This window comes from Diadema antillarum, unplaced genomic scaffold (assembly GCF_040938485.1).
Source record: "Diadema antillarum isolate AM-2024a unplaced genomic scaffold, OU_Dant_1.0 seq00000597_RagTag, whole genome shotgun sequence".
Taxonomy (NCBI): Eukaryota; Metazoa; Echinodermata; class Echinoidea; order Diadematoida; family Diadematidae; genus Diadema; species Diadema antillarum.
The window spans coordinates 860,329-873,655 of record NW_027271528.1 but is presented as its reverse complement, the minus strand read 5'-3'; the positions used below and the strand labels follow the sequence as shown (position 1 = coordinate 873,655).

The 13,327-nt window shown below is 40.2% G+C and overlaps 1 protein-coding gene across 3 annotated transcripts in view; it reads left to right on the top strand.

Annotated features, from left to right (window-relative positions):
• The first annotated feature begins 500 nt into the window (after positions 1-500).
• The window catches only part of LOC139735743 (uncharacterized), a 47,501-nt gene continuing 34,674 nt past the window's right edge, over positions 501-13,327 (top strand). For all 3 annotated transcript variants that reach the window (XM_071646494.1, XM_071646493.1, XM_071646492.1), the window contains exons 1-2: positions 501-1,274; positions 6,618-6,885. In XM_071646494.1, the coding sequence (XP_071502595.1) occupies positions 901-1,274; positions 6,618-6,885 (642 nt within the window). In that variant the 5' untranslated portion in view covers positions 501-900. The remainder of the gene's footprint in view (positions 1,275-6,617; positions 6,886-13,327) is intronic.

The window sequence follows — 13,327 nt, the reverse complement described above, 5'->3', positions numbered from 1 at the left end:
GCAGCTCATTCTGGACTAGAAGAGCATTGGCGTTCTATACACAAACTGAGGTGTGAAATCGCAAAGCAAAAGCAGCCTCCGCTATGCGAAGCACTTCACCACGGAGGTGTAAGGATAAATATCACACTCGCGTCGAATGAAAAAGAAAGATATGTGTAGGCAGAGAGGTTTTTTTTTTCTTATTTGAAAGGGGAAAAAGAGAAGAGAAGAAGGAGATGATATTCATGGCAAAGGCGATGGGATAAAGTAGGTAGCACGCCTTCTCAGCCGAAGTGATTGGCTTATTACTGGTCGGAGAGTGGCGGCCAATCAGAATGCGACTAGCCCTCATTGAGACATGTGAACGCGCCTAGACACTGGGGCTAATGCACACAATCCGGCCCCGCTCGTGTGAGGCAGCGAGAGAGCGAGAGAGGGGGAAAGAGAAGGAAAGAGAATCGCAGCTATAGAGAGCGCTGCTGCTGCTTGCTTGCTACTACTACTGCCGGTGATTATTGTAAGCTAAGTCTACACAATAATACAGCTGGTCACCGTGGCCCCAGCTTCCTGGTGGCTAAGCCCTCACATGTTCGGTGGAGAAAACAGACACTAGCATTTTGTCAAAGCACCCGAGGATCTCGCCGAGCATTTACCGCTAGCTGTCGGCCACATCACCTCGTTCGCCCCGTGCCGTTGGTTATATACACCCACTACATTATTGATAACCCAGCATATATATATTATTTTTTTTTCCAATGCTGTATTTATTTCTCATGGTCTGCAGCTCCTTGCCTGCCACTTGGTTGATCTAACTTGGAACTCACATAGTGTGCCCACGGTCCTTGGATCGGATTCATTCGGAGATCAGTCGCTGTGACACGATCAGGGTGGATCGGTCGGGTGCCACCGACATCTTCCTCTATGAAACCAGCATCCAGCGAACACCACACCATGGCCTATGCACCCATACTACCCCCTCGCCTCAGCGACTTCTCCGTCAACTCCCTCCTCACGCCACCCCAGTTCTTCCCCGGCGTGTTCCGTGGTCAGGCCTGCCTACCGGGGACCCCAGGACTGCCCGGGTTCGCGCTGCCGAAGTTCGGCGATCCCCACGCGGCGTATTCGCCGCACGACCTGCTGGCCGCACACGCTCACCGCTCCGCCATGGGCCCACTGCATCCCATGGAAGCTCAGGGCGATGACACGGACGATCCGCAAGTTAATTTGGAATCAAAAGAATTATGGGAAAAGTTTCACAAAAGAGGAACGGAAATGGTCATCACAAAGTCGGGAAGGTAAGATGCAATTTCCTTTCTCAATAGACCCACTGTCATTTTTCATAATAGAAGAGAGAATACTTTAAATCTGATCATGCCCCATTCTGCGAAAGTGGATTTATCCGACTTAATCGTGATCATCTCGTATGGAGTGAATGCCGGTTTTTACGTCTATATCATGTCCTGCTCACATTCTATTTTCCATCCTTATTTTTCAAAGAGATAGTCATACAGTCAGGATGATATTTTTTTCCTCATTGCAAGCTTGTGTTATATTATTGTTCTGTATATCTCTAAAACTGGTATGATAAGGTCGCCTTTGCCATAAGTACAGACTAGAACGTGTGGTTCATGTGTATCATGGCTTGAGTGTATCTTTCTCGCCTCATCATATTAGTTACTGTAAATTCGATGTTATACGTGTTTGCTAACAACATGTAATAATGACAAAAATGCGTATTATTAGAAAGAGAAATGCTGTCTAGACGGTCCGGTGAATTACTGTTAGTGTTACTTTTCATCCGATGTATGACGGAACATGTTTTCCCGTAAATATATCTGTAGGTTGATTACTGAAGATGCAATATAACACATCATGTTTTGCACTGTAAGCGACACGAGTACCCGTCGACGTAAGGATTAGTAACTATAAAATCCAAGATCAGGGCTGAAAATGTGATTCTGTAAAGACTGCTGAATAGCCATAGAAGCTTGTGATCAAAGTTTGTGGATGGATCTTTGTCAGTATGAGTAGAGTAATGTCAAGAAACGAGTAATTCTACGTAGCGTAACGAGATATCATCTAAAGGAAAATATCACGAGTAGGTTAGATAGTACTTCAAGGGTCATCACGGCCGTGATTTGTAACAGGGGAGAAAGTTCATGCAGCGGTATATACCCGCAGATAGACAGGGCAACATTACACGCCGGCCTCTTCGGAGCGCTGGTGTGCCGGGCACCCGCAAGTTGCGGCGATCAGAAAGGGTGTAGTATGCCTCGGGCCGGCGGGCCAGTGCACTCTTCTTCAACGGGCCGTATCGTTAATGAGGGTCTGGCTGAAGTCAATTCGGGTAACACGCTTTCATCATGAGAAACTGATATACCACTATCCGTTACACTCGGTAGAAATTATCAATGGTGCACCTCATATTTTTGCTCGCTTGTTATTCGGGGAAATACTGTCGGGGCATTGAAACCGCACTGAACTGCACACAACGCAGTTCGGCGTTACTCGCTACTGTATAATACTATAGCTCGCTACGCTTCAGTGTACCGCTGAGACCCATCTGCTTGTATTGAAGTCGTGAGATATTTTATTGTAACGACGGCTTTCTCATTGTTACATGGCAGCCCTTTTAGCTTTCATTCACCTGATTCTAAATGTTGAGGTGAGGCAATGAACTCTCCCCTTTGTTCGACGCAAGCTCCCTGTTCCATGCAATGGTTATAGATTATGTAACCGTCATAGGTTGTGATTTCTTGTAAAAGCTTCTCTTTCTACTGTTTTAAGTTCTTTTCTCCGTCAATCACACCTAGGAAATTTCAGCTAACTCGATTGAAACGGCGAAAAGTGAGCACGTAGCTCTCCCGTACGCGTTAATCATGTTAATGTTGTATCTTTCAGTCGATTAAGTTCATATCATAATCTTAAGAGCGGTAAGTTTAGTCACAAGATAATTATGGTTACATTCTTAATCACTCGCAACTCTAAATCGTGTTAAGTCATGTGGTGTAAATTAACCTAAGCGTCGACGTTATTTTCATAAATGACTGTTGCTGTTTCGCCACAGTTGTAAATGGCACATACTAAATCAAACGCATCTATATTTCATCAATATCGTACACACACAAACACGCAAAGCACACGAGCACACACGAAGGTGTTATTGCAAGCCGTCGTAGCTATAGGGTTATATTGTAGGCAACCCTATGGGTTTAGTTCAGTCATGGTTCAGCTCAGTATAGCATCTATTTCTCGAGTTGTATTCACCCGGCAGCGTAAGAGGAACGGGGATCCACACAGATCTCTGTTGATCGCACCATTAATAGTGATAAATTACAAGGACCTAGTGGCGATGGTCAGGATTTCAGTGACCACTACAAACCATCGATCTCCCTGGCATTGATAGGTTGAGTTCAGTCCATATTTGTGCCCATTTAGGCAACCGTACAAACAAACAGGACATATTATCGTCGCCAAAAGTCATCAGTCTATTTCAAGCTCAGGTAGAGAGAAAACAAAAATAGCGACAAGCGAAGGTAATCCAGACGCTAAAATACTTAAAAACGGGAAGAATCTTAAGTCAAACAGCTATCAATTGAGTGTTTAAACAGCGAGAAATCATACTTCAATTAGGCACTATTTTACTATGGCAAGCAATATCTCGTGTGAAGTTACTTATGTCAGTGAGGTAAATAAAAAAAAAAAAACATAATTTGTTAGGAATGGTAAATTTCTGCACAATTTTCCACGAACTTATCATTTAATGCCACAGGGCTGGCCGTGTCATATCCAACTATTACTACTCGTGGTTCTATCTTGATATGCGTACTTGATTTACATGTGTTTTGCCTGTTTGTAAAATGTGTACCTATAGGCCTAAAGTATCATGATCATGACATTGTAATGAATGAAAAGTGGTCAGCTGGTCAGTCTTATATTATGTATACGAAAACATAATCTGCTTAAGGAATCTTCAATGGAGAGGGTAAACAACGTGCCTAAAATACAACTTAAAATTTCTTCTACTCAGAGTTTATTTCACTCCGATGGTGTGACTTAAATCGGTCCCCATGTAGACGCGTGCTCCAATTCTTCAACCAGGTTTTCTCATCTGCATTAGAAAGTCGGACTGGTTTGATAATCAATGTGCGAAGACGCCTGTTAGTGTTATGTTTTGGTTAGCAGGTGTGTTTGAAGACGCTGTAGCTCTTTTTTTTTTCCTCCTGGAAAATACAAGTTTGCAAACCTGACCCGCAGTTTCCGACTTGTATGCGGGAAGAAAGTGTAGTTGCATGAGCCCCCCTCAACCCCTCTCTGACAATCACACACTCTCTCTCTTTCTTTAGATATAATTTTGTTGCCAAATCTGGGTTAAGAGAACGGAGGGAAACAGGTTCAATTTCGGGTCGGACTCTGTGTGCCCAATGAACACTGAAAGAAAATGGCGGATGATCAGGATTCCTGATATTGGAAAGAAAACACAAAAACAAGTTGAATTGCCGAACTGTGGTGGACTGTGCATTGAAGCCAAGTGGAAGAGTATGGCATGTGATTTCTTTTTTTAAAGGAGTAAAATCATGAAATAGGAACGAGTGAAGATGAAGAAGTATAGAGAAGGAAAACACACGCCTATACATACATGAGAGAGAAACAAATATTTGTTAGCTTTGCGCATGATGATTGGGTACATATAGCATGAAGTTATTCGTATTTCTCTGCATTTCTGTTTATATAGCCACTTACAAGCTGTATGTGACACCAATTGGAGTGATGTACAAGCTCCATAATGCTTTTCAAAAAGGAGTGAAATACAGTCAGTATAACTATATCAAATATCACCTTTGCACCGGCGAGTTCAAAGTAGCAATGTGCTGGAATGCTTGGTTGCCCCTCAATGGCAGTTCAGAGGTGGAGAAAATGACTTCAGCACCTCAATTACGATTGATACACCCGACTATAAAGAGTCATTAGTCAACCTCGTCACATTCTCTGTTTGGCTTTGGATGTACGACAGATGGTGTATACATGTATACGAGCAAATCATTTGCATACTATAGCAAATAGGGTATCTGCATTCTTATGAAATCATTCCTGATGATTTATCACGAATTAGTCAATATAATCATATATATATATATATATATATATATATAAATTATTATGTATGCATATTGGCTCATATGCGTGGATCCTTTATTTGCTATTTGCTAAACAAACTTGAAGCTTAACTAAAACTATTTCACTTACCCAGAACGGACAACTACATGGTATAATCATGATTTTGTCTCATGCTTGCCTAATGCAGCATTAAATATTCATTCGATTCTATTACTATAACAATACTGTTGATATTATTATTAACGATAACGAGGATAATGATGTCAGTGTATGGTTAAAATTTTGATTTTGCAAGGGAGTAATTTTGAATTGTTAGGTGGAAATTCTGCTTGATATATCAAAAGATGTAAAATTATAATTTGCCATTATTGTACCTATTACTCCTCAATTGTCTTGGAAATATTATCGTCCATAATCTTCTCATGAGACGTGCCAAACCAATCAGCTTTACTCTACTCGTTCCTTCTTGCCATGTTTATGGAATTTCCTTTTTATATCCTTTGTTTTCTCAGAATAAATCTATCAGGCCGTAAGAAAGCGTATCAAACGAATTTGCCTATTATTCGTAATCGGATCTAGTAGGAAACTACTTGCAGAGGAGTTTGTTTTTTCCCACCTTTGTAGCTATTCTTGCGTTGAAAACCCCCGCAATCCAAGCCCTGTGCATCCTTGTAGGAATGGGTTTCTTTTAACAGCGCTCGTTCTAATTCTAAGGGGGTCGGACATCCGGTACTATAGACCTTCTGGATGTGTAGCGTGATGCGTGACAAAGCCAACGTACTTTTGTTCTGTTAATCGTTTTCGTTGTTGTCGCGATAAAGTTATTTTTCCCCACTATTTCCACACCATTCAAAATACATTTGGCAAATAATCAAGGTGTTGCGACGCATTAATTCCTAGATCTGCTGTAATGTGAAAAGTTATTTATACCTAATAACTGGTGGCATACATAAATAGATAGCTGAAGAAAGGGAAAGGGAGGAAGAGGGAGAGGGAGAGAGAGGGAGAGAGATACAGAAAGAGGGACATGACGTCATGACTTCGGTTACGTAACAAGCGTTTTGTGTAGGAGACTCACAATACAAGTCATTTGTTTCCCTAAGTCGAAAATCTTCCCTTATAATCAGTGTAGTACTACAATTTATAATAAATTGATGATCGACATAATCAACATTGTTACGCAAAACAGACAGTCGCAAATATATTTGGATACACGATATTCCTCTTTGGAATTGTCATGTCGAGTCTGCTTGGCTAAAACAACCATCACGTACAATGGAGGTCGTTATCTCCTCATCTCAATTAAATATCAATTTCTCGAGTTGAGTCCTTGTGAATGTAATGATGTAGCATCAATTTGGATATTATACCTCTCTCGTGCTCTCCATCTCTACCCTCTCTCTCTCCCTCTAGAACTGTATCATTAAATGACAGATCGAGAAAGAGAATTTTGTATCTCTCTAACTCATATGTATCTGCATTTATCTCCTTTTCTATACGACCTTCTCCTCCCATCGAAGGCGTATGTTCCCTTCCTTCAAAGTTCGCGTGTCGGGCTTGGACAAGAAGGCTAAGTACATCCTGCTTATGGATATCGTGGCCGCCGACGATTGCCGCTACAAGTTCCACAATTCGCGGTGGATGGTGGCTGGGAAGGCCGACCCCGAGATGCCGAAACGGATGTACATCCACCCCGACTCGCCCAGCACGGGGGAACAGTGGATGCAGAAGTGCGTGTCCTTCCATAAGCTGAAACTCACCAACAACATATCGGACAAGCACGGATTCGTAAGTAATCAACGCTACCTTTCACGAGTTTTAACGATTACTGAAAGTGTACTTTAAATGCTATTGTATTGAGAGCAATGTTACCGTATGCTTACACGTACATGTCTTTGTATACAATAATGTGTGTGTGCACGTATGTGTGTGTATGTGCATGTTTCTATTTTATATTCATGTGTTTGTGTGTATGTATTTATGTATGTATATCTGTATGTCTGTATATATGCATCTATGGATATGAATATTTTTAAATGAATAGATCTGAATGTGGTTCTTAGACTTGCAACACAAATGATGCCAATATGCACAGGGCTTTAGATTAAAAAAAGTTAAGGAATTGTAGATCAAGTGCCTTTCAAAAACTTTTTAAGTGATCATGACATTTAAAGAAGTAAAAAAAACTGAATTCGTCATAGTTATAAGATATGACGTGTAACAGCTTATCAAATTCGATACTTCCTAAATTAAGATTAAATCATTGATATATCACAATGTACAAGATAAATTGGAGAAAAAAAAACTGCAAAAAAACGAACAACAAACAAACAGACAAACAAACCCGAAGCCATCCACGTAATAAGTGCATTGAAAAATTAATGTCAAATAAGTGCTTGAAATACAGTTTTTAAGATTGGGGACAAGCTGATGTGCAGTTGGAAAAATTGTTTAAATATGCTATAAAATTTACTGTAGATATAAGCCCTAAGTATTGAAATGTAAGGCTTACATGGTATTTTCAAACATTCTGAAAGCTTGTAAATCACAGTCATCAATATAATTCAAAATAGAATTGATTTAAATTTCGGAGGATCAGAAAATGATATTATTTTCATGTAAAATTTGATTGAAACATTGATTTCTAATATGAACAGTACTCATTGAAATATCAACAAAAAAATCTAAATATTTAATCAATTTCAGCTGAACTAAACAGGACCACATTTCTTTTTATTGAATGCTAGAATACTACTTAATAAACTTTGAAGGAATAATATTGTATTAAAGTGTAATGTTAGATACTTGAACATTGGAAAAATCATTATGTGTTACATAAAGTGTGGAGTGGTTCAAACACCAACTCCGTTATGTGTCAGATTCTGAAGTCAATTTGCGCAGGTATGATATATCAAATCTCTTTCAATAATTGACATTGATAAATGACACGTCGACAATTAAAGTGTAATTTGCTCGAGCTTTTCAACCAACAAAAAAGCGCTAGTCAAAAAACAATGCTATTGTGTGCCCCTTTGACAGACAGTAAGCGAAATCATAAATATGATATTAATATAGAAATGATTCTACTTAACCATAACTCGCTTCAAATGGAATTGTTTTGAAGGATGTGTTATACAGAAAGGATCTCAAGAAAATGAATAACCAACTGTCTAGGGAAAAAAATACTTGCTCATGATTTGTAACTCTGGAAATGTCTTTTTTCACCTAAAGCAACATTATTGAACACATAGGAAATATCAAAACATTGTCATACTGAAAAGACTTTCAAGCCTTCACCACATCAAGAATTGGAATGTCTCATTTTCTTGTAATTTCATTTTACTATGAACGTTCAAAACGTAACTGTGAATATCATTATCGTCATCATCATTACAATTATTGCCTTTTCATGTCTACGTTTGAATTTTTCATAACTGTTTTATTTGTTTCGTTTTGTATGATCTGTGAAAAGTCTGCATTTTCAATTCAGCTTTATTGTTTCTCATATTTCTCCAAGAAGAATCAAACAAGCAAACAACACTCAAATGTAACAATGTAATGAGCATACTATGATGATTATATTTTCTTATAAAGGAAAGCAAAAAAAAGCATGGTAAAACCATAATCTTACAGCAATAATATCATCGACATCGTGTGTGGAAAACTTAGGAAGATAGATAAGATAAAACGCATCATTTGAAAGCAAGTTTCATATCACCTAAGCAGTCACGGTTACTGCTTTGTATAGTTTTAGCTTCCAGTTGGAAACCTTTTTTTTCAGTTTTAAGAATATTCCAGTAGGATGCAATGTAGCTTCTTTTTAAACCAGGCAAAATAGTGCAAACCACCCGAGATCAGGCAAAGCTTACGAATGAAGGTTACATACAGTATTTACTGCGAGTTGTTTTTGTGACTGTCTGAGGTTTGGCGTGAACTGTGAACTACACTGATCTATATTTTGGACCCTCCCCTCCCCCCCCCACCTGAAACCTACTCACAATAGGTGTTTATGCATATATCGTTCAATGTTAATTCCCCTCTATATATTACTCACAAATGTTGTTTACGCATGTATCGTTCAATATACTCCTCACTATTGTCAGTTTATAGATTAAAAGTTGACAAAATCCAACATGTGCCTAATTGTCGATGGGGTGCTTGTTCTTATTCGCTCTCTTATAACTACAGATGTAGATTTAACTGTTCCTTATTGATATGCTCCATCTTTGGGTTGTACCTTGAAGTGGCTTTTGTAAATTTCTGTGGAAATCGGTAATTTTGCATTGTTCTTCTTATTCTGTTTTCGTTCATTGGCATGCCAGCTTGGTCAATTGTCCTGGTGTGAATAGGGTCAGTTTTTCGCCATCTTGCTGTACTGGTCAATATTCATATTTCAAAAAAGTTGCACTCCCTCCCCTCTCCCTCCACTTCCAACTTTTCTGTCATCAGGGGAGCGGTCATCGGTGGTCCGAAATTCGGACGTTAAATTGGGCCAATTACCCCTGAGGATTAAAATAGGACGAGAAATGCAGAAAGATATAACCGGAGATATAACAAATCGCTAACAAGGTCGTATATCAGGAAAGTTGGCGCTAGTTTCAGCATGGCTCAGTATCGCATCGTATATTTTTGTGGTATAGAATTCAGTCTTTCTTTCACTTCGTTTTCTATGCTTTGACTTGTCTCATTCCAGTGCTTTGTTCTCTGTGATGTTTTCTTAGACAAAAGGCATTTTACAGAGAGCTCACAGCACTAAAAGAACTAATTATTTCGCTAAACTGAATCCTCAAAGGAGCCACAAAATTTTACTGAAACATTAGACAAGCATTTCTACCGTTTGTTTTACCCTACCTTTACTTTGGTGCAAGCTCCTTTCCGAATGACAGCGATCAATGGTGCCATTGCGTACTTATGTGTCTATGATATCTTTTGAATGTTTGAATTCCTGATTTCTTCTGAACTGTCAGGTGCCTTGTCCCTCTCTCTTAGTCCCACAAACTCTTTATATCGTAGCTGACTGCCCAACCTGAATAATACAAATCGAAACATAAGACTTGATTTGCGAACCCCATGTAGGAGAGAGTTGAGATGGCAGGAAACGGTCCAAAATGTGATATTTCCTGGCTTGTCGCCCCAAACACCCTCGTACCCCAAATTTTCTCAAGCTCCCTCCCTCTCTCCCTCTCTCTCTGGCACTCTTGTCTTGTCTCTTGAAGGCTTTTTCCCTGTACAAGATGCATCTGGTGCTTTTTTTTCTCTTACTTTTATTTTTAGAGCATTGTACGATTACTGGACGATGAAATCGAGTCGCGAGTATAGTTGCCGGAGATTTCGTAGCCAGCGATCCGGCTCGTCAGGGGGACCTGCCTGTCCACACGATCAATACTGTGCATTGAGTGCCATTGTCAGGCCTCGTTTTGTTGTCAGATTTCGCAGGCGGAGAGCGCGAAATTATTCGCATTTCAAGTCATATTGCCTACTATCTTTAGAGATAATCTTTCTTTTTTTTTCATCTATGTAGCGTGAGTTTTCCGAGTCAGGAAAACAAATCCAAAACCAAAACACGGTAAAGCTGCCCATAAACGTACATACATAAATATTTACAGGAAGTAAACGTGCATACAGAAAACGCATACTCGTTAAATGAGCAAAACTGTTATACGTAAAGTCATTGTCACTGGGGATAACTGTCGTTGAGACTTTCAGATATAAAGTTATACACTGACCTCAACGTGGAAGGCAAAGTCTGTTCATTTCTTCTTCTTTTTTTGTAGTTTGCAAAGTTTCGTTGCATAAATCGAAATGACTCGTTGTGTTCGGCATTCGCTTGGCATAGAGTGTCTAGCTGTCGACAGGCCTCAGACTTACGCCGTATTTCACATTTGTCATTCTTTGTCAACAACAGCAAAAACAACTGCTCACCATTTCTTCGTGACGCTGCAGATAAAGAAGGAAAACTTCTCGAAACGTCGTATCCCAACCGAAGAGTAGTTCCATTATTGGTCTGTACCCACAAGCTTGATGTTGTTGTTTCTTTTCTCATTCGTAGTAGTATAAATATGATAGTTTTCTCTCACGCGCTAGGAAGACGACAGACCAGACTTCACCAGGAGATAGTTCGGACACGGTCTTTTCCTATAGGACTTGTAGGACAATTACCACGAAACCTCGGTCTTATAGACTCAAATATGGGTTTATACCTCCATTTAGTAACTCGCAGATTGAGGGAAAGGGAAGTGTGTATAAAAAACAGCAGCAACAACAACAAACAAGCAAACAAGAAAATGTACTCGTTCAATCAAAAGAATGTTCTTTCCCTTCAACCACAACAATTCCCTCTACACCTTCCTCCCTCCTCCTCGTTCTCTCTCCTCCTGTCTCTAGGCTGTATCCAATACTCATCCCCCGGTTTCTTCCCCTTATCCCCTCAAATATGTATCTATATTTTCAAAAAAAAAAAAAGAGAGAAAGCTGTCATAAGAAAGGAGTGAGCCACATCGCTGCGGCGACTTTACCCCTCCCCCTATCAATGGCCGATTGCGTATGGCTTCGGGGGGCTGCATGGGCGAAGCTGGGATACTGAGCCAGCACGCGTTTGTGCCATTGGTGGTAGGAGGGGAGCGCTGTAAAGAGCAACCCATCCGCACACTAATCGCCTCGCGAGAGATCAGAGGCCCGAGGGCCACAACGCGAGCTTCCTTACAACAAAACGGGCACAAAAGCCAATTGCACGCATTGAAAACAAATATACGAAAAAAGAGGGAGAAAATACCCATTCTTTCTTTCTCCTCAAGTCATTTTTTTTTCTGCATCTCCCCATATATTCTCGTTCTCATATTTTTTTTCTCTCTTTTCGTGGTAGTTGTATTTGTTTTCTTGGCAAAACGTTTTATTTACGGTTAGGCGACACCAGCCACGTATCTTGACAACACTAGCTGCCAGTGTTCGTAATGCACGCTCGAATTAGCAGCCGACATTGATCCTACTCAGGCAAACCCTTTGAAAACATGTTGCACGAGAATGGAAAAAAAAGAGGAGCCGAATGATCAGATATCATCTTCACCTGAAGCTGGGCTCAGATGTAGTCACATCATATACATGAGTAACAAATATTGTATCAAGAAAAAGTGGGGTAAAGATTGTTACATTATTATCCTCTGCGTCTGTAATTTGGTCATAACGGTCGTGTTAGGGTTATACTTCAACGGTGGCAAACGTACTGAAGCACTGGACACGCTACTAATGTCTAAGCAATGGCCTAGTCATTTGAGTATGCTCGCTACTCGTATGAACGAATGATGTTATCACACACAAAAAAAGAAGAGGGGGGGGGGGGCAGAAGAAAAAAAAATCACATCTAGCCAGTATCAATGAATACGGCGCGAAGCGTCTACAAATCGACATCGTTCTATCGCTCTCATTCCTCCTCCCGTTCATGATCGTGCACGAGACGATTTACGCCAAGATTGCTGGCAAAATGAGATGATGTCTGTTCCGCTGATTAGCAGCGATGAGGAAATTAATTACAATCAGCACCAAGATGAGACGTCACTTGAAATCGTATCAAATTCGCAGACGTTTTGTATGAACCTCGTATAGAAGAAGGCATGGGAGGGGAGGAAGACACAGGGAAAGCGACTGGAAGGGATAGACAGGGAGACAGATCGGGAGAGAGCAGTATTATTAGTAATTGTCTTGTAGCATGATATCATACTGCACTGAATAACTCAGTTTTGCTCCTAGCAAGATTCTCGCTGTAGGTTTGCGACAACCCCTCGAGAAGAAAGAAGGGATAAAATTCAATAAAACTCACCTTTGCAATTACTTGCTAAGTTGCATTTCCGTCATCTGCTATTTAGGCTGTCTAACCTTCGCATTGGCGTAGGCTGAAGCCCTGTGCTCGCATCAAAACAAGAAGGGAAAAAAGGTCGTACTTTAAGAGGAAAAAGAATAACCACAAATACACAAACATGCCGAGATATCGATCGATAGGGCATTATGGTTATTACACCACTATCGATTTAAAGGAAATGTCGTCACCCAGTCAAAGAAGATACCGGAAATGATGTCACAAAGGTTCGCCCAATGACTGAAGAAACGAAAGCTGGTTTGCTGTATACCAGATTGTTGTTGCATTATCCATCTGTCAATATTTAACAGATTTAACAATAAAAATAGGCAGATCGTCCATGGAATTATGGGATCCCATGAAGAGAAGCAATTGTCTTGA